The following is a 27,461-nucleotide window of genomic DNA, read 5'->3' on the forward strand; positions in this document are numbered from 1 at the left end:
GAGAGAATCACACAGGAGCTGCTGCTCAGTGCAGTGATGCTGCTGCAGCAGAGAGGAGAGGGGCTGCAAAGGGGGCTTCAGAATTAACAATAACAGACAAAACAGGGAGAACATGGAATGTTGTGGAATGCAGAATGTTGTGGTGGAATGCAGAATGTTGGATTGTCTGGAACGGACATCATTAATGACCTGAAGACAAGTATGGGTAAGAAAGGAGAAGACAAAATGTTTCTGAGGGATGGAGAGGAGGAGCGTTTTAAGATCAGAAAACGGATTAAAGAGGAAGATAGAAGGATGATCTCTGAGGAAAGATCAAGAGGAACCTGACAGATCTATTTAGACAGATCTATGCTAATCGGTCTTTCTCTGTGGCATCCTCATCCGTCAGCATTTGATATTTTAGCTGCCAGAGCCTTTGTTGTCAGTGAATGGGCATCACTCCTTGGGAATAGATTTGGTGTTTTGAAAATGAATGGGCTATAGAATGACATTGTTATCCTCTCTCTCTCTCTCTCTCTCTCTCTCTCTCTCTCTCTTTCTCTCTCTCTCGCTCTCTCGCTCTTCCTTTCTCTCTCTCTCCCTTTTATCTCTCTCTCCTCTCTGCAGTGTTGGACCGTGCCAGTGTTTCCCTGGGTATCTAGTTCTGCTACTGTGACTGTAACAGTGAGTCCCAGACGGAGGGGAGATGTATGCCTTCTACTCCCTGCTAGTTTACATATTCTACACTGTCTTTAAGAAGGAGGAGGAGGAAGCCCTGGGAGCTGCTCAGGGCGGAGCCTCAGCGGTGAGTCTAGTCACAGCGTCTGCGCCTAAATGGCATCCTATTCCCTATAAAGGGCACTACAGGGCACTAATATAGTGCACTTTGAAGCTCACAATGTGTAGTATACAGATACCTCAGTAGAGTCTAGTAACAGTGTTTAACTACAGTCCTCAGTAGAGTCTAGTAACAGTGTTTAACTACAGTCCTCAGTAGAGTCTAGTAACAGTGTTTAACTAAAGCCCTCAGTAGAGTCTAGTAACAGTGTTTAACTACAGCCCTCAGTAGAGTCTAGTAACAGTGTGTAACTACAGTCCTCAGTAGAGTCTAGTAACAGTGTGTAACTACAGCCCTCAGTAGAGTCTAGTAACAGTGTTTATCTACAGTCCTCAGTAGAGTCTAGTAACAGTGTTTAACTACAGTCCTCAGTAGAGTCTAGTAACAGTGTTTATCTACAGCCCTCAGTAGAGTCTAGTAACAGTGTTTATCTACAGTCCTCAGTAGAGTCTAGTAACAGTGTTTATCTACAGCCCTCAGTAGAGTCTAGTAACAGTGTTTAACTACAGTCCTCAGTAGAGTCTAGTAACAGTGTTTATCTACAGCCCTCAGTAGAGTCTAGTAACAGTGTTTATCTACAGTCCTCAGTAGAGTCTAGTAACAGTGTTTATCTACAGTCCTCAGTAGAGTCTAGTAACAGTGTTTAACTACAGTCCTCAGTAGAGTCTAGTAACAGTGTTTATCTACAGCCCTCAGTAGCCTAGTAACAGTGTTTAACTACAGTCCTCAGTAGAGTCTAGTAACAGTGTTTAACTACAGTCCTCAGTAGAGTCTAGTAACAGTGTTTATCTACAGTCCTCAGTAGAGTCTAGTAACAGTGTTTAACTACAGCCCTCAGTAGAGTCTAGTAACAGTGTTTATCTACAGCCCTCAGTAGAGTCTAGTAACAGTGTGTAACTACAGCCCTCAGTAGTCTAGTAACAGTGTTTAACTACAGTCCTCAGTAGAGTCTAGTAACAGTGTTTATCTACAGCCCTCAGTAGAGTCTAGTAACAGTGTTTATCTACAGCCCTCAGTAGGGCCTAGTAACCGTGTTTAACTACAGTCCTCAGTAGAGTCTGGTAACAGAGTTTAACTACAGCCCTCAGTAGAGTCTAGTAACAGTGTTTAACTACAGCCCTCAGTAGAGTCTAGTAACAGTGTTTAACTACAGTCCTCAGTAGAGTCTAGTAACAGTGTTTATCTACAGCCCTCAGTAGAGTCTAGTAACAGTGTTTAACTACAGTCCTCAGTAGAGTCTAGTAACAGTGTGTAACTACAGCCCTCAGTAGAGTCTAGTAACAGTGTTTATCTACAGTCCTCAGTAGAGTCTAGTAACAGTGTTTATCTACAGTCCTCAGTAGAGTCTAGTAACAGTGTTTAACTACAGCCCTCAGTAGAGTCTAGTAACAGTGTTTATCTACAGCCCTCAGTAGAGTCTAGTAACAGTGTTTATCTACAGTCCTCAGTAGAGACTAGTAACAGTGTTTATCTACAGCCCTCAGTAGAGTCTAGTAACAGTGTTTAACTACAGCCCTCAGTAGAGTCTAGTAACAGTGTTTATCTACAGCCCTCAGTAGAGTCTAGTAACAGTGTTTATCTACAGTCCTCAGTAGAGACTAGTAACAGTGTTTATCTACAGCCCTCAGTAGAGTCTAGTAACAGTGTTTAACTACAGCCCTCAGTAGAGTCTAGTAACAGTGTTTATCTACAGCCCTCAGTAGAGTCTAGTAACAGTGTTTATCTACAGCCCCACGCGGTTCCTTTGTCTTGTCATCAGAGGATGGTAACCAGCAGCAGGACTACCAATCCCATGACAGCAGGGAAACTGTATAGATACTGAGCTATTTATGTAAGTCTACTGTCTGGGGGATATGTTACTGCTAATCTCACAGACGTACATCTGAAATGTTATTTTATGTTGGTAGAGAGAGATGTTCATGCTATCATACATGTTGTGTAGGTTAATTGTATATGGAGAACAGCATTTGGGCTGGCATTGACATTGCAGGCTGGCAGCGTGTACGTGTGTGTGTTGTGTCTGTGTTGGAGGTTAACACAGTATTTAGTAACACTAATGTCTGTTTCTGCTCTCTGCCATCCCCCTGTCTGTCTGTTGCTGTGATCAGCAGCCAGGACATGTTTCCATGGAAACAAGGAGCAGGAGGAAAAAAGACCACACCCACAGGAAGGAGAGGAAGAAAAGGGGGCGTGGCAGCAGGTTGAGTGACTCCAGTGAGTGGATGCTTTATGACAACAATGTCTATAAATAGAAGTATCTGTAACACTGGTTAAATACTTAACTACTGTATTTGCTACTGACAGATATTAGTGATAATTGCTGTTATTATGGTATAGATAGATATTTCTCATGGTGATCAATAGATACTTAAATACCAGGCTTAATGATAAAAAAATGTTTTTACCTTTATTTGACTAGGCAAGTCAGTTATGAACAAATTCTTATTTACAATGACGGCCTACCCCGGCCAAACCCGGACGACGCTGGGCCAATTGTACGCCGCCCTATGGGACTCCCAATCGCAGATGGATGTGATACAGCCTGAATTTGAACCAGGGACTGTAGTGATGCCTCTTGCACTGAGATACAGTGCCTTAGACCACTGCGCCACTCAGGAGCCCAATAGCAACTGTAGAATAGGAATAACAGGAATGATAATAGCTACTGCAGAATAGGAATAACAGGAATGATAATAGCTACTGTTTTGATGTGGTATATCTCTCATGGTGATTCATAGTGATTTCTCATGGTAATTTATGGTGATTTCTCATGGTGATTCATAGTGATTTCTCACGGTGATTTATGGTGATTTCTCATGGTGATTCATAGTGATTTCTCATGGTGATTCATAGTGATTTCTCATGGTGATTTATGGTGATTTCTCACGGTGATTTATGATGATTTCTCATAGTGATTTATGGTGATTTCTCATAGTGATTCATAGTGATTTCTCATGGTGATTCATCATGATTTCTCACGGGGATTTATGGTAATTTCTCATAGTGATTTATGGTGATTTCTCATGGTGATTCATAGTGATTTCTCATGGTGATTTATGGTGATTTCTCACGGTGATTTATGGTGATTTCTCATAGTGATTTATGGTGATTTCTCATAGTGATTGATCGTATGAATTCATGCCCTTATTAAAATGCTGATGTATTTTCTTCAAGGCAGTAGCAGTGATAGTGACGGCCTGTCCCTGAGTGATGAAGATGATGATGATGGTGGAGGTGGTGAAGTGCCCGATATCCCAGCATGCACTCCTCTGGGTGCCTTCCTGTCCTTTAAACAAGAGAACGAGAAAAGGAGGGAGGTCCAGGTGCAGCTGGAGACGGCAGGAAAGGTAGGCTTCACCACAAACACCTTGGCACCCTATTCCCTATAGGCCCTGGTCAAAAGTTGTGCACAATTTAGGGTCTCATTTACACAATAGTACTGTTGCTTCTAGTTGTAGCCATGACCTTCTAAGAACAGATGCATTATCTAAACATCCTGCTGATTTAGTTGTAGCCATGACTTTCATAGAACTGATGCATTATCTAAACTTCCTGCTGGTCTAGTTGTAGCCATGACCTTCTTAGAACTGATGCATTATCTAAACTTCCTGCTGGTTTAGTTGTAGCCATGACCTTCTTAGAACTGATGCATTATCTAAACTTCCTGCTGGTCTAGTTGTGGGAGTCTCCCTCGGTTTAGTACACATAGACAGTAGTTCACACAATAAATACTACAGTGTCTTGCTTCAAGCCTTGGTCTTGTTAGATGAAATCCATCTAAACCCACATTTCCTCCTGGTCCAGTTGATGTCTGAGTCTCCCTTGGTGGCAGTGATGTCCCACTTGCTGAGTTTTCTGGAGCAGTACTCCCACCTCCAGCAGCTGCAGCAGCAGGCTGATCAGTACCGGGTCCAGCTGAAGAGGCACCGGGCCCAGCACCGCCGCCAGATGAAGACCCTGAGGACATCGTACCGTCAGAGGCTGAGAGATAAGAACAGCGTCATCGACAGCTTGGAGGAGGCCATCACCACCCAGCAATACACACCGAGCACCCCGGGGAGCAACGGTGAGACAGGGGAGGTAGGGAAGGAGGGAGGGGGGGTACAAGGAAGTAGGGGGAGAAGGGAGGGTATAAGTCAAGCGGGGGGGAGGGGGGGAGGAGAGGAGGTGAGACAAGAGGAGAGAGAGGGTTTGGGGGGGGGTTGGAGGGAGGTATTAACATGGTGTGAAGTGGGAGGTGGGGGGATTACATTTCAAGGGGGTTTGAGTCCAGGATCAGAGGAAGAGAAGGAACGACAGAGTGAGAGAGGTGGAGTGGGGGATGGAGATGTTAGGTGGGGGGAGACGATGGAAAGGAAGTGGAAGACTGGTGTGAAAACAGAGGAGAAAATGGAAGGAGTCCTTTTAAGGAGATTTATGGTAAAAGGTCATAAATGGGGAGATATGGGAGGGAGGGAGGGTATATTCCAGTCTGTACTACAGAGAAAAGAAGACAGGCTACACCTGACTGAGATATTGACTATTTATTTAGTGCTTGTATGAAAAACACAGTGGATGGTTATAATGTCTTGCACCACTTGAAGAGAGAGGCTGTGGAAACTCAGGTATTTACTTTTACTGTAGAGAGACAAGAGAGGAGACAGTGCTAGAGTCAGAGAGAGCAGAGGGGTAACATTCCCATAGGGCCCTGGTCAACAGTGCTCTATAATAGGGTTCCCTTTGGGACGTAAAATAAGGCAGATAGTTTGGGAGAAAGACAATCTATTCCACAATGTTCAGGCTTCTTAGAAGAGTGCTGCTGGTGTAAATCAAGTTGGAATTAGGAATGAGGAATGACATCAGACTATAGTTGTGTCACAAATGGCACCCTATTCCAAAAATACAGTGAGGGAAAAAAGTATTTGATCCCCTGCTGATTTTGTACGTTTGCCCACTGACAAAGAAATGATCAGTCTATAATTTTAATGGTAGGTTTATTTGAACAGTTGAGAGACAGAATAACAACAAAAAAATCCAGAAAAACGCATGTCAAAAATGTTATAAAATGATTTGCATTTTAATGAGGGAAATAAGTATGTGACCCCTCTGCAAAACATGACTTAGTACTTGGCGGCAAAACCCTTGTTGGCAATCACAGAGGTCAGACGTTTCTTGTAGTTGGCCACCAGGTTTGCACACATCTCAGGAGGGATTTTGTCCCACTCCTCTTTGCAGATCTTCTCCAAGTCATTAAGGTTTCGAGGCTGACGTTTGGCAACTCGAACCTTCAGCTCCCTCCACAGTTTTTCTATAGGATTAAGGTCTGGAGACTGGCTAGGCCACTCCAGGACCTTAATATGCTTCTTCTTGAGCCACTCCTTTGTTGCCTTGGCTGTGTGTTTTGGGTCATTGTCATGCTGGAATACCCATCCACGACCCATTTTCAATGCCCTGGCTGAGGGAAGGAGGTTCTCACCCAAGATTTGACGGTACATGGCCCCGTCCATCGTCCCTTTGATTTGGTGAAGTTGTCCTGTCCCCTTAGCAGAAAAACACCCCCAAAGCATAATGTTTCCACCTCCATGTTTGACGGTGGGGATGGTGTTCTTGGGGTCATAGGCAGCATTCCTCCTCCTCCAAACACGGCGAGTTGAGTTGATGCCAAAGAGCTCCATTTTGGTCTCATCTGACCACAACACTTTCACCCAGTTGTCCTCTGAATCATTCATATGTTCATTGGCAAACTTCAGACGGGCATGTATATGTGCTTTCTTGAGCAGGGGGACCTTGCGGGCGCTGCAGGATTTCAGTCCTTCACGGCGTAGTGTGTTACCAATTGTTTTCTTGGTGACTATGGTACCAGCTGCCTTGAGATCATTGACAAGGTCCTCCCGTGTAGTTCTGAGCTGATTCCTCACCGTTCTCATGATCATTGCAACTCCATGAGGTGAGATCTAGCATGGAGCCCCAGGCCGAGGGAGATTGACAGTTCTTTTTTGTTTCTTACATTTGCGAATAATCGCCCCAACTGTTGTCACCTTCTCACCAAGCTGCTTGGCGATGGTCTTGTAGCCCATTCCAGCCTTGTGTAGGTCTACAATCTTGTCCCTGACATCCTTGGAGAGCTCTTAGGTCTTGGCCATGGTGGAGAGTTTGGAATCTGATTGATTGCTTCTGTGGACAGGTGTCTTTTATACAGGTAACACGCTGAGATTAGGAGCACTCCCTTTAAGAGTGTGCTCCTAATCTCAGCTCGTTACTGTATAAAAGACACCTGGGAGCCAGAAATCTTTCTGATTGAGAGGGGGTCAAATACTTATTTCCCTCATTAAAATGCAAATCAATTTCTAACATTTTTGACATACATTTTTCTGGATTTTTTTGTTGTTATTCTGTCTCTCACTGTTCAAATAAACCTACCACTAAAATTATAGACTGATCATTTCTTTGTCAGTGGGCAAACGTACAAAATCAGCAGGGGATCAAATACTTTTTTCCCTCACTGTAGTGGCCTTTGGCTGGTCAAAGTAATGCACTATGTAGAGAATAGGAAGAAGGGCAGCCCTCCCTCACCCTTATCAACCTATCAGTGTGTGTGTGTGTGTGTGTGTGTGTGTGTGTGTGTGTGTGTGTGGGGGGGGGGGGGTGTGTGTGTGTGGGTGCGTGCGTGCGTGCGTGCGTGCGTGTGTGTGTGTGTGTGCGGGTGTGTGTCTTGTGTGTGTGTGGGTGCGTGCGTGCGTGTGTGTATGTGTGGCTGTGTGTGTATAATATCATGAATGTACTGTAATGTGTGTGTTGGCTGTATGTGTATAATATCATGAATGTACTGTAATGTGTGTGTTGGCTGTATGTGTATAATATCATGAATGTACTGTAATGTGTGTGTTGGCTCTTATGTATGACAGTAATGTCGGCACCCAAAATCAAATTAGCTACTCATTTGAGTGTTTAGGATGTCATGACAGATTGGTGTGACAGTGACAGAGAGCTCTGCATGGTAAGTGATCCCTCCTCTCTGACTAGTGCAGTATAACCCTGGAGAAACATGCCACTCGATGAACCAAAACGAGGTTCTCTCTGCTCTGCAGCAGAATGAGTGGCTTTCTAAAGTGGGAGACCTCAGGCATTACTTCCTCTCATTCCGCGTCAAACAGCGTTAGATAAAGAGATGGATGGTGGTACTTGGTACTGTGGTTCTATGGTAGTTGGCCAGGTAATCAGTTGTTATAACCTATCCCTGTGAGTCTTAGACAGAGTTAGATAAAGAGATGGATGTATGGTACAATGGTACTATGGTACTTGGCCAGGGAATCAGTTGTTATATCATAAATAAACTATCCCTGTGAGTGCTGCTTTCTCTTCCCTCCACTATGAGTAGAGCACTTACATACCAGCCTCCGTCACATGCTAGATGCTAGACCTCCACGTGTAGTGTCAGATATAAATATCCCTGGGACAGGGATGGGAGGGGGCACTTCCCACAGTTCCCAGTGTTATGATCCTGGTGCAGGAAACGAAAGGTTGTTTGGTTGTTTTCTGCAGGTCTGAGCTCCCTGCCTCTCTGAGGTGTTGTCAACAACCACTGTGTGTACATCCCACTCCCAAATGGCAACCTATTCCCTATATATAGTGCAATACTTTCAACCAGAGCCCTGGGGGAATAGGGTAACATTTGACCAGAGCCCTGGGGGGAATAGGGTAACATTTGACCAGGGACCTGGGGGAATAGGGCAACATTTGACCAGAGCCCTGGGGGAATAGGGTAACATTTGACCAGGGCCCTGGGGGAATAGGGTAACATTTGACCAGAGCCCTGGGGGAATAGGGTAACATTTGACCAGAGCCCTGGGGGAATAGGGTAACATTTGACCAGAGCCCTGGGGGAATAGGGTAACATTTGACCAGGGACCTGGGGGAATAGGGTAACATTTAACCAGGGCCCTGGGGGAATAGGGTAACATTTGACCAGGGACCTGGGGGAATAGGGTAACATTTGACCAGAGCCCTGGGGGGATAGGGTAACATTTGACCAGGGCCCTGGGGGAATAGGGTAACATTTGACCAGGGACCTGGGGGAATAGGGTAACATTTGGCCAGAGCCCTGGGGGAATAGGGTAACATTTGACCAGGGCCCTGGGGGAATAGGGTAACATTTGACCAGGGACCTGGGGGAATAGGGTAACATTTGACCAGAGCCCAGGGGAATAGGGTAACATTTGACCAGGGACCTGGGGGAATAGGGTAACATTTGACCAGAGCCCTGGGGGAATAGGGTAACATTTGACCAGAGCCCTGGGGGAATAGGGTAACATTTGACCAGGGATCTGGGGGAATAGGGTAACATTTGACCAGAGCCCTGGGGCAATATGGGCTCCCGAGTGGAGCAGCAGTCTAAGGCACTGCATCTCAGTGCTAGAGGTGTCACTACAGACCCTGGTTCAAATCCAGGCTATATCACATCCGGCTGTGATTGGGCGTTCCATAGGGCGGTGCACAATTGGCCCAGTGTCGTTCAGGTTAGGGTTTGACCGGGGTAGGCTGTCATTGTAAATAAGAATTTCTTCTTAACTGACTTGCCTGGTTAAATAAAGGTTAAATTAAATAAATAGGAAAATATTTGGGATGCAGGCTGTGTGTCATGCTGGAGGAAAGGAAAGGCTTTTTGGTTGTTTCTGTGATCTGTGTTTTCTGCAGGCTGGTCTGAGCAGAAAATAAGGGGTGTAAAGTACTGAAATAAAAATACTTTAAAGTATTACTTAAGTAGTTTTTGGGGGTATCTGTACTTTACTTTACTATTTACTTTTTCTTCACTACATTCCTAATGAAAATAATGTGCTTTTTACTCCATACATTTTTCCTGACACCCAAAAGTACTCGTTACATTTCAAATGCTCAGGCAGGACAGCAAAATGGTCCAATTCACACACTTATCAAGAGGACATCCCTGGTCATCCTACTGCCTCTGATCTGGCGGACGAACTAAACACTAATTCTTCATTTGTAAAGGATGAGTGTTGGAGTGTGCCCCTGGCTATCCGTAAATTTAAAAAACAAGAAAAGTGTGCCGTCTGGTTTGCTTAATATAAGGAATTTGAAATGATTTCTACATTTACATTTACTTTTGATACTTAACTATATTTAAAACCAAATACTTTTATACTTTTACTCAAGTAGTATTTTACTGGGTGACTTTCACTTTTACTTGAGCCATTTTCTATTAATTAAGGGATGTTTACTTTACTCAAGTATGACAATTGGGCGCTCTGCCTCTCTGAAGTGAGGTCAACAACAGCTACTGTAGTGTGTTGATCTGCTCTCCTGCGTTGGTGTTTGTTTTTGAAGACGGTGTTCTACCCCTTCTAACCGCATGTGTTCTGATGATGATCTACACACTGTGAGCTGGGAGATTCTCCAGAATCACCAGTCATTCATACCCAAATACTCTCTATGATGTTATAAACGTGCATGTTGTGTAAAGATGAAACACCTTCCACATTTCTCTCATCGTTGGTTGTTTATCATGTAGCTGGTCTACAACACAGTGTCTGAACTCTCCCTGTGATAATGTTGCTTTACTCTACTTAGACCATGTTAAATAGTCTGCTCTTGGAGACATGTAACATGGGTCATTTAATATTTACCCAGACTTCATTTAGCATGTGAGGTAAAAGGCAGGTTTAACTAGCAGGCTGATGCCATTACTTCCACCCGAGTGGAAACATTAAAGCCTGTATTCCCCCCCCCCCATCACATTTTCCCAGGATCACGTGTCTGCATCTGCCCTTGAGTTAAACATCCAGCATCTCCTCTGGCTATGTAGACCCCCACGCCCCCTCTCATCCTCCTCCCCTGTCTCCCTCCAATCACCACCTCTCCTCATCTCCTGAAACAGTGGCACAGCACAGCAGAGCTGACAGAGGCTGCGTGGTTGATTAGTGTAGAACTCAGGAAACAGAAACAGTCCTGGCAGAGACAGAACACCATAAATCATGCAGGAGGAGGAAACTGATTAAAACATCTACTGGGCACCATGTTCTGAGAGGTCTGCACCCCAAATGGCACCCTATTCCTTTTTAGTGCACTACTTTTGGCCAGGGCCCTAAAGTACTGTAGCTCTGGTCAAATGTAGTGCACTAAAAACAGGATAGGGTGCCATCTGGGACACAGTACTGGTCTCACTTGCTTTGCCTGAACTATATAATGGTTTTAGACTAAAGGCAGGAAGGCAGTGCTTGTGAGTGTGGACCATGCACCTTCACTTTGTGTATTAGATGTGACTACTGTATGACTACTGAGTAACTACCATGTCACTGCTGTCTGGCTACTGTGTGACTGCTGAGTGACTGCTATGTGACTACTGTCTGACTACTGTCTGACTACTGTGTGACTGCTGTCTGACTACTGAGTAACTACCAGTTCACTGCTATGTGACTACTGTCTGACTACTGTCTGACTACTGTGTGACTGCTGTCTGACTACTGAGTAACTACCAGTTCACTGCTATGTGACTACTGTCTGACTACTGTCTGACTACTGTGTGACTGCTGTCTGACTACTGCATGACTACTGAGAAACTACCAGTTCACTGCTATGTGACTACTGTCTGACTACTGTGTGACTGCTGTCTGACTACTGTATGACTACTGAGTAACTACCAGTTCACTACTATGACTACTGTGTAACTACTATGACTAGTGTGTGTGACTACTATGACTGCTGTGTGACTGCTATGACTGCTGTGTGACTACTATGACTACTATGACTAGTGTGTGTGACTACTATGACTGCTGTGTGACTACTATGACTGCTGTGTGACTACTATGTGACTACTGTGTGACTACTATGACTGCTGTGTGACTACTATGACTGCTGTGTGACTGCTATTACTACTGTGTGACTACTATGACTACTATCACTGCTGTGTGACTACTATGACTGCTGCGTGACTGCTATTACTACTGTGTGACTACTATGACTACTATGACTGCTGTGTGACTACTATGTGACTATTGTGTGACTACTATGACTGCTGTGTGACTACTATGACTGCTGTGTGACTGCTATTACTACTGTGTGACTACTATGACTTCTATGACTGCTGTGTGACTACTATGACTGCTGTGTGACTGCTATTACTACTGTGCGACTACTATGACTACTACGACTGCTGTGTGACTACTATGAATGCTGTGTGACTGCTATTACTACTGTGTGACAACTATGTATGTGTACATTGTGTGTGTGATTACTATACTGTGTTTTAAGTGCACTATGAGTTGAATTAATATTGCAACACTTACACAGACCTTGGTACGAGTACATATCCAATCTTTCCTGGATATATTTAGAAAAGAGGTCAGGTAATAGTGATATTGATACATTGTATTTCTACATGATGATGACAGTGGTGATAGTGGTGATGATGATAGTGATGATAGTGGTGATGATGATAGTGGTGATAGTGGTGAAGATGATAGTGGTGATAGTGGTGATGATGATAGTGGTGATGATGATAGTGGTGATGATGATAGTGGTGATAGTGGTGATAGTGGTGATGATGATAGTGGTGATAGTGGTGATGATGATAGTGGTGATGATGATAGTGGTGATAGTGGTGATGATGATAGTGGTGATGATGATAGTGGTGATAGTGGTGATAGTGGTGATGATGATAGTGGTGATAGTGGTGATGATGATAGTGATGATAGTGGTGATGATGATAGTGGTGATGATGATAGTGGTGATGATGATAGTGGTGATGATGATAGTGGTGATAGTGGTGATGATGATAGTGGTGATGATGATAGTGGTGATAGTGGTGATAGTGGTGATGATGATAGTGGTGATGATGATAGTGGTGATGATGATAGTGATGATAGTGGTGGTAGTGGTGATGATGATAGTGATGATAGTGGTGATAGTGGCGATGATGATAGTGGTGATGATGATAGTGGTGATGATGATAGTGATGATAGTGGTGGTAGTGGTGATGATGATAGTGGTGATAGTGGTGTTGATGATAATGGTGATGATGATAGTGGTGATAATGGTGATAGTGGTGATGATGATAGTGGTGATGATGTTAGTGGTGATAGCGGTGATGATGATAGTGGTGATAGGGGTGATGATGATAGTGGTGATAGTGGTGATGATGATAGTGGTGATAGTGGTGAAGATGATAGTGGTGATGATGATGTGATAGTGGTGATAGTGGTGATAGTGGTGATGATGATAGTGGTGATAGTGGTGATAGTGGTGATGATGATAGTGGTGATAGTGGTGATAGTGGTGATGATGATGATAGTGGTGATAATTGTGATAGTGATGATAGTGGTGATAATGATGATAGTGGTGATAATTGTGATAGTGATGATAGTGGTGATGATGATAGTGATGATAGTGGTGATGATGATAGTGGTGATAGTGGTGATGATGATAGTGGTGATAGTGGTGATAGTGGTGATGATGATAGTGGTGATAGTGATGATAGTGGTGATGATGATAGTGGTGATAGTGGTGATGATAATAGTGCTGATAGTGGTGATGGTGATAGTGGTGATAGTGATGTAGTGGTGCTGTTGATAGGGTGATGTTGATGATGGTGATAGCGGTGATGATAATAGTGATGATAGTGGTGATAGTGATGATAGTGGTGATGATGATAGGGGTGATGTTGATGATGGTGATAGTGGTGGTAGTGAGGATAGTGGTGCTGTTGATAGGGGTGATGTTGATGATGGTGATAGTGGTGATGATAATAGTGGTGATAGTGATGATAGTGGTGATGATGATAAGGGTGATGTTGATGATGGTGATAGTGGTGATGATAATAGTGGTGATGGTGATAGTGGTGAGGATGATAGTGGTGAAAGTGATGATAGTGATGATGATGATAGTGGTGATAGGGGTGATGATAATAGTGGTGATGATGATAGTAGTGATAGTGAGGGATAGAGGTGATATTGTTGATAGTGGTGATGGTGATAGTGGTGATGGTGATAGTAGTGATAGTGAGGGATAGAGGCGATAGTGATGATGATGAGATTAGTCATAGTGGTGATGGTGATAGTGGTGATGATGATAGTAGTGATAGTGAGGGATAGAGGCGATAGTGGTGATGATGAGATTAGTGATAGTGGTGATGGTGATAGTGGTGATGATGATAGTGGTGATAGTGGTGATGATGATAATGGTGATAGTGAGGATGATAGTGGTGAAAGTGATGATAGTGATGATGATGATAGTGGTGATAGGGGTGATGATAATAGTGGTGATGATGATAGTAGTGATAGTGAGGGATAGAGGTGATAGTGGTGATAGTGGTGATGGTGATAGTGGTGATGGTGATAGTAGTGATAGTGAGGGATAGAGGCGATAGTGGTGATGATGAGATTAGTCATAGTGGTGATGGTGATAGTGGTGATGATGATAGTGGTGATAGTGGTGATGATGATAATGGTGATAGTGATGATGATGATGATGATGATGAAAGTAGGTGATGCTAATGTTGATGATGATGTTGATGATGGTGGTGATGATGCTGGTGATTATGATGTGGTGGTGGTGATGATGATGATGATGATGATGATAAAACTGCTGATGATGATAATGAGTGTAATGATGAAGATGTCTGTCATAATCCTAGAGTATTGTCTGCCTTTAGGTGAGTGTGGTGCTGATGTCCCTGGGGCCGGGGCTGGGGCAGGGCTCCACAGGCTGGTAGAGTCTCTGTATGGACTACAGGGAGAGAAGAGCCAGCTGAGGGGAGAACTACGGCTGCTGCACTCCCAACTGGAGCAGAGAGAACAGGACCGACACTCAAGGGTACAGGTCTTCCAACATCAGGTACAGTCCATCACACATGCATATGCATGCACGAATGTAAACACGCACGCACACAGAGAGACAGAAAAAGAGAGAGAGAGAGAGAGAGAGAGAGGGAGAGAAAGTACAGGCTCAGTGAGCACAGCCTTGCCATTGAGAAGGGTAAACACAGGAAAACATGGCTCCCTGTAGAGGAAAGGCTGTACAGACACTGCACAACAGGAGAACCTGAGACAGAGCTGCATTTCCTGACAAAATGTCTAAAATATAAAACAATTAGAGAGTGTCATTTCCCCAAATTTGAAACCCTTATTCAAGGTTTCAAAGACCTCTCTGATGAGGATAGGCTACCCGTCCTGTTGGGGGAGGATGCAGACAGCTGTGGGTTGGCAGCGCGCTACATTGCTGCCTGCCATAAGATGAGGGACAGTGTCTGACAGATCAACCTGCACATGTCCTCTACTGTATGCTTATTGTTATTGTATGCATCCATGTAGAGAACGCTACATGGATGCATACTTACAAACACCCAGCAATATACACTACCGTTCAAAAGTTTGGGGTCACTTAGAAAAAAGCACATTTGTTGTCCATTAAAATAACATCAAATTGATCAGAAATACAGTGTAGACATTGTTAATGTTGTAAATGACTATAGTAGCTGGAAACGGCTGATTTTTTAGGGAATATCTACATAGGCATACAGAGGCCCATTATCAGCAACCATCACTCCTGTGTTCCAATGGCACGTTGTGTTAGCTAATCCAAGTTTATCATTTTAAAAGGCTAATTGATCATTAGAAAACCCTTTTGCAATTATATTAGCACAGCTGAAGACTGTTGTCCTGATTAAAAAAGCAATAAAACTGGCCTTCTTTAGACTAGTTGAGTATCTGGAGCATCAGCATTTGTGGGTTTGATTACAGGCACAAAATGGGCAGAAACAAAGAACTTTCTTCCGAAACTCGTCAGTATATTCTTGTTCTGAGAAATGAAGGCTATTCCATGCGAGAAATTGCCAAGAAACTGAAGATCTCATACAACGCTGTGTACTACTCCCTTCACAGAACAGCGCAAACTGTCTCTCACCAGAATAGAAAGAGGAGTGGGAGGCCCTGAGCGGTTTCTATCCTCTCTGGCAACTGAGTTAGGAAGGATGCTTGTATCTTTGTAGTGACTGGATGTATTGATACACCATCCAAAGTGTAATTAATAACTTCACCCTGCTTAAAGGGATGTGTATGGAGTTAAAAGTACGTTATTTTCTTTAGGAATATAGTTAAGTAAAAGTTAAAGTAGTCAAAAATATGAATAGTCAAGTAAAGTACAGATACCCCAAAAAACGACTTAAGTAATACCTTAAAGTATTTTCACTTAAGTACTTTACACCACTGCATTTCAGCTTTTCATTTTTTATTAATTTGTAAAAACTTTTAAAAACATCATTACGCTTTGATATTATGGGGTATTTTGTGTAGGCGAGTGACACAAAATCTGGATTTAACCCATTTTAAATTCAGCACACATGTCACATATATGTTGAAATATACAATAATTGGCCATTTTAATATATGTGACAAATATTTCTGCCTTATACCCACATATATGTGCATATACGCATAATACTTATATGCTCGTATATATGTAACACATTTAGTATTCAAGTGTTTATTATATATATGTCCCTTATATGATACAATACATCTGAACAATATGTGTTAACATATATGTTACGGGAGCATTATTTCAGTGATACTGGTAGTCATGGTAATAAAACAGAACAAACGACACAAAACACATCATTTAATCCTATTCATCGCTTCTCAATTCAGCCATTTTGACTGTTTTAAGCCATTTCCCACTTGTCCCTTTGTTACACCTGGGAAGCACTTCATGACAGCGTCTGTGGAGGGAAAGCAACAACTAGAAGATAACGAGGACAGTCAAGGGGTTGGGTTTGGGCTCATAAATACAATTACTAAAGCTTATCAGATTCACTTTAGTAACAAATCCTTGACCATTTAATCCCTATTTGCAATGATTGATTTGTAAATTCAATTAAGGGATAGCTCACTTTTTTACACCTTATAGTCAGTCAGATGGTTCCTTACCCTGAAAGTAGTCTATGGGCCAGGATGAACTGTAATCCCTGGTTCAGAGGGGTTTAAATAGCCACTATTAACTTCAGGGGATTTGGCCACAAACACTGAACTTTGTCTAATTGCCCCCATCACCCCCATAGTTTTTTTGTCAGCCATCTGACTATAAGGTGTAATAAAGTTAACATCTTCAATGTATTGAATTTAAATTGGCCCTAACCCTGTTATGGGGTATTCATGTTTAAAGGGATAATGAGAGATTTAGAGCCCTAACCCTGTTATGGGGTATTCATGTTTAAAGGGATAATGAGAGATTTAGAGCCCTAACCCTGTTATGGGGTATTCATGTTTAAAGGGATAATGAGAGATTTAGAGCCCTAACCCTGTTATGGGGTATTCATGTTTAAAGGGATAATGAGAGATTTAGAGATGTAGGTCTTTTTTCTACTTCCCCTGAGACAGATGACCTCATGAATACCATTTTCATGTTTCTGCGTGCAGTTTGGAGATTACTGAAGTTAGCATGCTATGAGTCATAATTCATATTCTTTTAAAAATATAATGACAGGAGCCGCACACTGTCAAATGCACATTAGCAATCAATGAACAAAAAACCTACTCACTTTTTCAGCATCCAATCCGCCCTTTTGATTCCCATCTTCTTCCCTTTTAGCTTCTTGTACAAGACTACAGACTACATTTTCCCTGTTTCCTCCCCAGATTGACGAACTGAAGAGCTGCATCGAGGAGCGGGAGGAGGAGCTGTCCAGACTAAGAACTGCCTCTGTAAACATTCAAGACAATCTGCTCCATTTGTTATCAGTAAAGCTGCCACAATACATTTTTACACTGCTGCTGTAGACAAAATGGTGTGGTGTGAAAATCCCTATGGTGTGTCAGCATTGAGGTATCTTTGACTGGCTTGGTTTTAAACCTATAGGGAAATCATACTGGTTAGGCAACAAACAGGCAATATTGTGGGACCAGTATTGACAGGTAGAACCTATTCATCATGCTTTAGTGTGATATAACCTGTTCATCATGCTTTAGTGCGTACTGTAATCCATTGTGTTCCTCCTCAGGGAGCCACAGACTCGGAGAAGCGGGTTGTGTGTCTGTCAGCGGAGAACGAGAGTCTGAAACAGAGTCTGACTGTCACCCAGGGCCTCCTGCAGCAGCTCTCTGTCATCCCCTCCCAGTCCAGCTCTGTACTCATCAAGGTGAGAAGCAGGTTAAGTCCCAAACAGCACCCTATTCCCTATACAATAACCACAGATATTGCATTTTAAGCTGTTTGAAGATGAAAAAAAACGTAAAAATGTAACTTAAGAACGGGAAGCATAGAAATAGTGCACATAGAACATATCTACCATTTATTAGACTTGCTTTCAATGAGAATGACAGATCTATATCTCACATTTCTATGTGAATTTGGTCTTGCTCTGTCTCCCCCTGTAGGAGAATGTTCTTCCTAACGGTGCTCTGTGTCTCCTCCTGTAGGAGAATGTTCTTCCTAACGGTGCTCTGTGTTCCCCTCCTGTAGGAGAATGTTCTCTTTAACAGTGCTCTGTGTCTCCTCCTGTAGGAGAATGTTCTTCCCAACGGTGCTCTGTGTCTCCTCCTGTAGGAGAATGTTCTCTCTCTAACGGTGCTCTGTGTCTCCCCCTGTAGGAGAATGTTCTCTCTAACGGTGCTCTGGGTCTCCTCCTGTAGGAGAATGTTCTTACTAACGGTGCTCTGTGTCTTCTCCTGTAGGAGAATGTTCTCTCTAACAGTGCTCTCTGTCTCCCCCTGTAGGAGAATGTTCTCTCTAACGGTGCTCTGTGTCTCCTCCTGTAGGAGAATGTTCTCTCTAACAGTGCTCTGTGTCTCCTCCTGTAGGAGAATGTTCTTCCTAACGGTGCTCTGTGTCTCCCCCTGTAGGAGAATGTTCTCTCTAACGGTGCTCTGTGTCTCCCCCTGTAGGAGAATGTTCTCTCTAACGGTGCTCTGTGTCTCCTCCTGTAGGAGAATGTTCTTACTAACGGTGCTCTGTGTCTCCCCCTGTAGGAGAATGTTCTCTCTAACAGTGCTCTGTATCTCCTCCTGTAGGAGAATGTTCTCTCTAACGGTGCTCTGTGTGTCCTCCTGTAGGAGAATGTTCTTTCTAACGGTGCTCTGTGTCTCCTCCTGTAGGAGAATGTTCTCTCTAACAGTGCTCTGTGTCTCCTCCTGTAGGAGAATGTTCTCTCTAACAGTGCTCTGTGTTTCCTCCTGTAGGAGAATGTTCTTCCTAACGGTGCTCTGTGTCTCCTCCTGTAGGAGAATGTTCTTCCTAACGGTGCTCTGTGTTTCCTCCTGTAGGAGAATGTTCTTCCTAACGGTGCTCTGTGTCTCCTCCTGTAGGAGAATGTTCTCTCTAACAGTGCTCTCTGTCTCCCCCTGTAGGAGAATGTTCTCTCTAACAGTACTCTGTGCCTCCTCCTGTAGGAGAATGTTCTCTTTAACAGTACTCTGTGCCTCCTCCTGTAGGAGAATGTTCTCTCTAACGGTGCTCTGTGTCTCCTCCTGTAGGATAATTCAATTCAATTCAATTCAAGGGGCTTTATTAGCATGTTAACATTGCAAGTGAAGTAGATAACATACAAAAGTGAAATAAACATTAGAAATGAACAGTAAACATTACACTCACAGAAGTTCCAAAAGGTTAAAGACATTACAAATGTCATATTATGTATATATATATATATACAGCGTTGTAACGAATGATTAAAGTACAAAAGGGAAAATAAATACGCATAAATATGGGTTGTATTTACAATGGTGTTTGTTCTTCACTGGTTGACCTTTTCTTGTGGCAACAGGAAGTATACAGAATGGTGTCGTCTGTGTAGAGGTGGATCAGAGAATCACCAGCAGCAAGAGCGACATCATTGATGTATACAGAGAAAAGAGTCAGCCCGAGAATTGAACCCTGTGGCACCCCCATAGAGACTACCAGAGGTCCGGACAACAGGCCCTCCGATTTGACATACTGAACTTTATCTGAGAAGTAGTTGGTGAACCAGGCGAGGCAGTAATTTGAGAAACCAAGGCTATTGAGTCTGCCTATAAGAGTGCGGTGATTGACAGAGGTTAGGAAGTGCAGCTCAGTTTCCACCTAATTTTGTGGGTAGTGTGCACATAGCCTGTCTTCTGTTGAGAGCCAGGTCTGCCTACGGCGGCCTTTCTCAATAGCAAGGCTATGCTCACTGAGTCTGCACATAGTCAAAGCTTTCCTTAAGTTTGGGTCAGTCACAGTGGTCAGGTATTCTGTCACTGTGTGCTCTCTGTTTAGGGCCAAATAGCATTCTAGTTTGCTCTGTTTTGTTGTTAATTCTTTCCAATGTGTCAAGTAATTCTCTTTTTGTTTTCTCATGATTTGGTTGGGTCTAATTGTGTTGCTGTCCTGGGGCTCTGTGGGGTGTGTTTGTGCTCTGTCTCCCCCTGTAGGAGAATGAGAACCTGCGCAGCCGGGTGCAGCAGCTGGAGAGTTCCCTGCAGCAGCGGGCTGATCAGTTGTCTCACCTGGAGCGACAGAGCGAACAAAGCGAGTGGAGGAGAGGAGAGGAGCAGAGGAGAAGAGAGGAGAGAGTGAGGGAGCTGCAGCTAGAGCTGGATAAAGAGAGGGCCAAAGAGCCACAGGTCAAGGTAGGGATTGTCTGCAAAAGACACCTTGCTGTATATACAATACGTTCTCATTCTCTTATTTTACCTTTATTTAACTAGGCAAGTCAGTTAAGAACAAATTCTAATTTACAATGACAGCCTACCCTGGCCAAACCCTTCCCTAACCCAGACAATTGTGCCGCCCTATGGGACTCCCGATCACGGCCGGTTGTGATACAGCCCAGGATCGAACCTGGGTCTGTAGTGATGCCTCTAACACTGCGATACAGTGCCTTAGACTACTGCGCCACTCGGTCCCGGATTCATTCAAATGAATCTGATAACAGTTTTCTGATTGTTTGGAATCAGAAACTGGTCTTGTTGAATAAATGGATTTATATTAAATGAAGTTATAACATTCATTGGTATTTTCCTGGCCAGATTGTCACTCAAACTGTGGAGGTGGAGTCACCGGCGACGCTGAGGCAGTTGGCTGAGGCCAGAGAGAGGAACGAGCAGCTGTCAGAGAAACTGACCAATCAGAACGAGAAGTGCAGACAACTGGAGGAGCACATCAGGAAGTCAGATGAATTCAGCTGTAATCTGCAACATAAGGTGAGAACCAATGAAAAGTCACCTGCAACACAAGGTGAGAACCAATGAAAAGTCAACGTATTGGTTTGAACATCCTCAGAAAAAAGGGAATATGTTCTGTGAAATATTATTGAAGAAATATTACATTCCTGAGAAAAACTGTATTCTACTTCAAGTTCACACTGATGAGATTTAACAGTTAAATGACTAACCAGAAGAAGAAACTAAAGTGTATAATACTAACCTCCATTCCTGCCAATCTATGCAAGGTATTGTCTGCATCCAATATGGCATCCTATTCCCTATGTCACGTACTACTGGGCCGGAGCCCAATGGACCCTGGTCTAAAGTACTGCACGAAATAGGGAGCAGGGTGGCATTTAGGACGCATTCCAATTCATGAACCTCATCATCATATGCTGAATGTGAATGGGACTGCCTCTCCCAGATTGCAGCGTACGAGCGGGAGATCAGTGTGCTGCAGGAGGAACTGCTGAAGGAGATAGGTCACCTGGAGGAGAAGAAGGAGGAGGCTGTAAAGGCTGCAGCGACCTGCTCCGTAGAACACTTCCAGAGCCTGCAGGACCAGTTCTTTAGTGAGTCCCATCTAATACAACCTTCAGAAGCTTCTACAGGCTGTGCCACACAGACATGCTATGATGGGCTTGTTGGATCTGGGAGTGCTGTTGATTCATAAGATATTATGCTTCGTGCTCATCACATCACCATTCAGCATCTGTGACAGTCTTTCTTTCTCTCTCTGTGTGTGTGCACGTGTGTGCGTGCGTGCGTGCGTGTGTGTGTCTGTGTGCGTGCGTGCGTGTGTCTGTGTGTGTGTGTGTGTGTGTGTGCGTGCGTGCGTGCGTGTGTGTGTGCGTGCGTGCGTGTGTGTGTGTGTCTGTGTGTGTGTGTGTGCGTGCGTGTGTGTGTCTGTGTGTGTGTGTGTGTGTGCGTGCGTGTGTGTCCTATGGCAGACCTGCAGAAGCGTCTGACAGCGCTCCCTCCGACCCTGCGCACCATGAAGACAGACTACGCCAGCCTGAGGAGTCAGGTCCGCAACTTCTCCGACTTCTACGGAGCAGCCATCACCGACGCCAAGAAACAGGTCCCACAAAACACTGCTGCTGGATTAACGAGCGCTGTTTCAAGTCAAATCAAATCAAACTTTATTTAAAGTGCAATTAAACCCACAAAACAGTAAATCAATCAAACGAAAGAGATAAAAAACAAACAGAAGGCAGTAGAAAAGATGTAAAGAGAAAACAGTGTGAAGTTACAGTAAAGATATAACATGAATTAAAGGCCAAGCTCAGAAGGTGTGGTGTGTGTTCATCGTTGATCTCTGGCCTGTCTGTGTAGATATCAGCAGCTATGAGGGAGATGTCGGAGGCCAACAAGGACCTCCTGGAGAAGTACAGGAAGGAGGTGGCACTGCGGAGGAAGTACCACGAGCAGCTGGTCGAGCTCAAAGGTGAAACAACGTCCAGATGAAGGAAAGACGACTGGAGGAGGGAGCCTCTTTGTTCTATTGAAAAAAAGGCAATTATATATGAGGCTGTATCATTATTAAAATAAACTGTCATTGTTGCTAGGCAACATCCGTGTGCTGTGCCGTGTGAAGCCGGTTCTGAAGGAGGACCAGCATGAGGAGGGCCAATCAGTGGTGGTAACCACGGACCCCAACAACGAATCAGCTCTCTCCGTGCTGAAAGGGCAGGGCCGCAGCCATAACTTTGAGCTGGACCGTGTCTTCCACCCTCAGGCCACTCAGGAAGAGGTACTGAGAAACTCAGCCTCCATTATGCTGTCACTTCTCTATCTATTTAAATAAGTGGACGCCATGATGGCTCAGGGGTGGTATTTCAGTTTCTGTGGTGTGACTCAAAAACAGCAGTGACTGTGCGTTATACACACTCGCTAACCTTTGGTTTTCTACTGTGTCTAAGGTCTTCCAGGAGATCGAGCCCCTTGTGACATCCTGTATAGATGGATATCACGTCTGCATCTTTGCCTATGGGCAGACTGGCTCTGGGAAGACCTACACCATGGAGGTATGTTGTAGCACTGCATACGAATGTGTAATGTATGGTTTAGAAATATGTTGTTGTTAAATAAGGCTGAATATTTGATTGAAATTGACTCGTTGTATCAAAATGTCCATCCTTTGTTGTCGTCAGGGCAGCACAGAGAACCCAGGCATCAACCAGCGTGCTCTGAAACACCTGTTCAGTGAGATAGAGGACAGGAAGGACATGTGGATATACACCGTGACTGTCAGCTCTGTGGAGATCTACAACGAGGTGCTCAGGTACCTTCCCAGCTGCTGTCCTTCCCTCTCAATGGCTGGAAGAAAAATATCCCAGCATTTAGAAGTGGTGATATGTTTTATTATTCATTATTTGAATCTTCCGTTTTATATTTGTGCTACTATATTGTTTTATAGTAGTAAATGAGGCCTAGGAGTTAAATATATGAAAAGTGTTAGTGTTGTTAGTGTTGTGATAAACTGACAATAGAGCTACTTTCTAACTTCCTGTTCCTGTTCTGTCCCCAGAGACCTGCTGAGTAAGGATGGAGAGAAGCTGGACATTAAGATCAACCCAGACGGGACAGGACAGCTGCACGTCCCTGGACTCAGGCTCATAGAGGTCAAGAGCTTCCAACACATCAAGAAAGTGAGACTCACATTTATTCTTCTTAGAATGAAAGTCCTGGTAACTTTCCACAAATTCCAGGGATTTCCTGCTTATTCCCTGCTGATCGGTAGAATCTTCCAACCATTATTTCTGGAAAACCTGGGAATTTGGGGAGAGTTACCGGAATTTTGCAACTGTACACTTTTTTCAGTGAGACTGATTTCTTCAACTATATTAATAGATAATTTCCTTCACTTTTCAACCTCGAATTTAATAATAATTTAAAATAGTGTATATGCCATTTAACAGACGCTTTTATCCAAAGCAACTTACGGCAAACATTTTACGTATGGGTGGCCCAGGGAATAGAACCCACAATCCTGGCGTTGCAAGTGCGATGCTTTAACTACTGAGCCATACATCTCCATTAGGACCCAAATGGTTCATTTACTGTAATGGGAAAGTGTATAGAATCATATGATAGTATGCCACGTGCAAGTTTCCTATAATTCTATATCACATTTCCATTAAAACTGTCACTTCCTGTGTAGCTTCTGGCGCAGGCGCGTCGTAACAGGATCACCTTCGGGACCCAGATGAACCAGCACAGCTCTCGTTCCCATGCCCTCCTCATGATCACTGTGCTGGGGACTGACCTGGCCAGCGGGGCCAAGACCACAGGTACGTCCCACCTTAGAGACTGGACACACAGTGCCAACTAACCGTTAGAAGCAGCAGGTGGCTGTCCTATTGCCTGTGATCAGAACAGCGGCTGTCATTTTCTGTTCATTTCCCCGCAATTCAACATGATGAATCACCACCGTTCATCAACACCTGCTGCTTTTCACCGTTCGTCACCAAGGTGTGTTTTGTCCGGGGTGCACTACTCATTTGCCAAGTGGGCCGGTTCCAAATATTGACACGATTCAAGGGAGCAGAAAATGTTCCGTTAACGGGTGATTTGTTGTGACATCTACAGGCAAGTTGAACCTGGTGGACCTGGCTGGCTCTGAGAGGGTGTGGAAGTCAGGAGCTGAGGGAGAGAGGCTGAAGGAGGCCCAGAACATCAACCGCTCCCTGCTGGCTCTGGGGGACGTCATCCAGGCTCTGAGGGGGAAGGAGAAACACATCCCCTTCAGAAACAGTCGCCTCACATACCTGCTGCAGGACTCACTGGGCAAGGGCAACAAGACGGCCATGGTGGTGCAGGTAGGGACTCACGACAGTACAGTACGTCTGATACACAGATTATAATGTCTGAATATCCATCTAAATGAATACTCATAGGGCTGGCTTCCCGGACATTAAGCCTTGTCCTGGACTAAAAAGCATTCTGAATGGAGAAGTCCATACTGTATTTAGCCTACACATTACAAGACAACTACGCTATGGTGGTGCAGCCTGGCTTACACAACATACAGTACATCAAATACACTGATTATACTGTCATATCTGTCAGGAAGTGTCCTCTCTGATCCTCTGGTCCTCCTCCAGGTGTCTGCTCTGGAGAGTAACGTGGGAGAGACCATGTGTTCTCTGAAGTTTGCTGAAAGGGTTTGTAAGGTGGAGCTGGGGCCTGCAGCCAGGAAGATACAGAGAGGAGGGGGAAGCCATCAGTGTGACTAGAACTCCACTTCCTGAAGTCATCCAACTTCCTGTTCCCATGGACAACCAGGACTCCAGGGACTCAACAGACACACAGCCAACCAAATACATCAACAAGCAATAACAACAACAAACAACCCCCTCTGCCCAGTCAGCCAGTCAGTCAGCCTATCAGTCTGTCTATCAGTCAGTCAGTATAAAGCTTTCAGGTGTACATTCAGTGAGATTAAATATTGAGAATGTTGCAGATTCTCTAGTCTACTGATCATAATGTCTGTTCATGTCATGCGCAGGAGGTTGGTGGCACCTTAATTGGGGAGAACACATTACATTTACATTTACATTTGAGTCATTTAGCAGACACTCTTATCCAGAGCGACTTACAGTAGTGAATGCATACATTTCATACGTTTTTTTTTTTTCGTACTGGCCCCCCGTGGGAATCGAACCCACAACCCTGGCGTTGCAAACACCATGCTCTACCAACTGAGCCACACGGGACATGGTTTCCATGGTTTCCAGGTGTTTGATGCCATTCCATTCGCTCCGTTTCAAACCTTATTATGAGCCGTTCTCCCCTCAGCAGCCTCCCGTGATGTCATGTCTGTTGAACGTTCTGTAAAATTACACCCTCCTGAACAGACCCCAGCTGTAACATTACATCCTCCTGAACAGACCCCAGCTGTAACGTTACACCCTCCTGAACAGACCCCAGCTGTAACGTTACACCCTCCTGAACAGATCCCAGCTGTAACGTTACACCCTCCTGAACAGACCCCAGCTGTAACGTTACACCCTCCTGAACAGACCCCAGCTGTAACGTTACACCCTCCTGAACAGACCCCAGCTGTAACGTTACACCCTCCTGAACAGACCCCAGCTGTAACGTTACACCCTCCTGAACAGACCCCAGCTGTAACGTTACACCCTCCTGAACAGACCCCAGCTGTAACGTTACACCCTCCTGAACAGACCCCAGCTGTAACGTTACACCCTCCTGAACAGACCCCAGCTGTAACGTTACATCCTCCTGAAAAGACCCCAGCTGTAACGTTACACCCACCTGAACAGACCCCAGCTGTAACGTTACATCCTCCTGAACAGACCCCAGCTGTAACGTTACACCCTCCTGAACAGACCCCAGCTGTAACGTTACACCCTCCTGAACAGACCCCAGCTGTAACGTTACACCCTCCTGAACAGACCCCAGCTGTAACGTTACACCCTCCTGAACAGACCCCAGCTGTAACGTTACACCCTCCTGAACAGACCCCAGCTGTAACGTTAAATCCTCCTGAACAGACCCCAGCTGTAACGTTACACCCTCCTGAACAGACCCCAGCTGTAACGTTAAATCCTCCTGAACAGACCCCAGCTGTAACGTTACATCCTCCTGAACAGACCCCAGCTGTAACGTTAAATCCTCGTGAACAGACCCCAGATGTAACGTTACACCCTCCTGAACAGACCCCAGCTGTAACGTTACACCCTCCTGAACAGACCCCAGCTGTAACGTTACACCCTCCTGAACATACCCCAGCTGTAACGTTACACCCTCCTGAACAGACCCCAGCTGTAACGTTAAATCCTCCTGAACAGACCCCAGCTGTAACGTTACATCCTCCTGAACAGACCCCAGCTGTAACGTTAAATCCTCCTGAACAGACCCCAGCTGTAACGTTACATCCTCCTGAACAGACCCCAGCTGTAACGTTAAATCCTCCTGAACAGACCCCAGCTGTAACGTTACACCCTCCTGAACAGACCCCAGCTGTAACGTTACACCCTCCTGAACAGACCCAGCTGTAACGTTACACCCTCCTGAACAGACCCCAGCTGTAACGTTACACCCTCCTGAACAGACCCCAGCTGTAACGTTACACCCTCCTGAACAGACCCCAGCTGTAACGTTACACCCTCCTGAACAGACCCCAGCTGTAACGTTAAATCCTCCTGAACAGACCCCAGCTATAACGTTACATCCTCCTGAATAGACCCCAGTTGTAACGTTAAATCCTCCTGAACAGACCCCAGCTGTAACGTTACATCCTCCTGAACAGACCCCAGCTGTAACGTTAAATCCTCCTGAACAGACCCCAGCTGTAACGTTACACCCTCCTGAACAGACCCCAGCTGTAACGTTACACCCTCCTGAACAGACCCCAGCTGTAACGTTACACCCTCCTGAACATACCCCAGCTGTAACGTTACACCCTCCTGAACAGACCCCAGCTGTAACGTTAAATCCTCCTGAACAGACCCCAGCTGTAACGTTACATC

At 44.6% G+C, this 27,461-nt stretch overlaps 2 protein-coding genes across 4 annotated transcripts in view; one reads left to right on the forward strand and one right to left on the reverse strand.

Annotated features, from left to right (window-relative positions):
* LOC115187607 (centrosomal protein of 72 kDa) overlaps window positions 1–17,834 on the reverse strand; it is a 41,374-nt gene extending 23,540 nt beyond the window's left edge. Inside the window, exons 1-2 of the mRNA XM_029746574.1 lie at window positions 17,343–17,834; window positions 4,605–4,774 (exon numbers count right to left, since the gene is read on the reverse strand). The gene's annotated coding sequence lies outside the window, so the exon portion shown is untranslated. The remainder of the gene's footprint in view (window positions 1–4,604; window positions 4,775–17,342) is intronic.
* LOC115187602 (kinesin-like protein KIFC3) lies at window positions 1–25,549 on the forward strand. 3 transcript variants are annotated; one of them, XM_029746556.1, is made up of 20 exons: window positions 1–205; window positions 607–784; window positions 2,926–3,031; window positions 3,992–4,164; window positions 4,622–4,883; window positions 14,460–14,641; window positions 17,440–17,541; window positions 17,802–17,939; window positions 20,191–20,388; window positions 20,788–20,961; window positions 21,389–21,536; window positions 21,915–22,045; window positions 22,300–22,411; window positions 22,533–22,717; window positions 22,887–22,991; window positions 23,118–23,248; window positions 23,495–23,615; window positions 24,128–24,257; window positions 24,556–24,785; window positions 25,071–25,549. In XM_029746556.1, exons 2-20 carry the CDS (start codon window positions 686–688, stop codon window positions 25,200–25,202), a joined length of 2,859 nt encoding a protein of 952 aa, XP_029602416.1. In that variant the 5' UTR covers window positions 1–205; window positions 607–685; the 3' UTR covers window positions 25,203–25,549. The 3 variants fall into 3 exon arrangements, with proteins under 3 accessions (XP_029602416.1, XP_029602418.1, XP_029602417.1); XM_029746558.1 differs by having other exon boundaries at window positions 17,440–17,505; XM_029746557.1 differs by having other exon boundaries at window positions 2,929–3,031.
* The last annotated feature ends 1,912 nt before the right edge of the window (window positions 25,550–27,461 follow it).

The sequence above is a fragment of the Salmo trutta genome, unplaced genomic scaffold, assembly GCF_901001165.1.
Source record: "Salmo trutta unplaced genomic scaffold, fSalTru1.1, whole genome shotgun sequence".
NCBI lineage: Eukaryota > Metazoa > Chordata > Actinopteri > Salmoniformes > Salmonidae > Salmo > Salmo trutta.

What these genes read in the sequence shown, in the direction of transcription:
- LOC115187602 (XM_029746556.1), top strand. Translation starts at nt 686, where the DNA reads ATGTATGCCTTCTACTCCCTGCTAGTTTACATATTCTACACTGTCTTT. An exon ending in CCTGCAGGACCAGTTCTTTA is followed by an intron (nt 21,537 to 21,914) that starts GTGAGTCCCATC and finishes GTCCTATGGCAG; the next exon opens with ACCTGCAGAAGCGTCTGACA. An exon ending in GGAAGACCTACACCATGGAG is followed by an intron (nt 22,992 to 23,117) that starts GTATGTTGTAGC and finishes TGTTGTCGTCAG; the next exon opens with GGCAGCACAGAGAACCCAGG.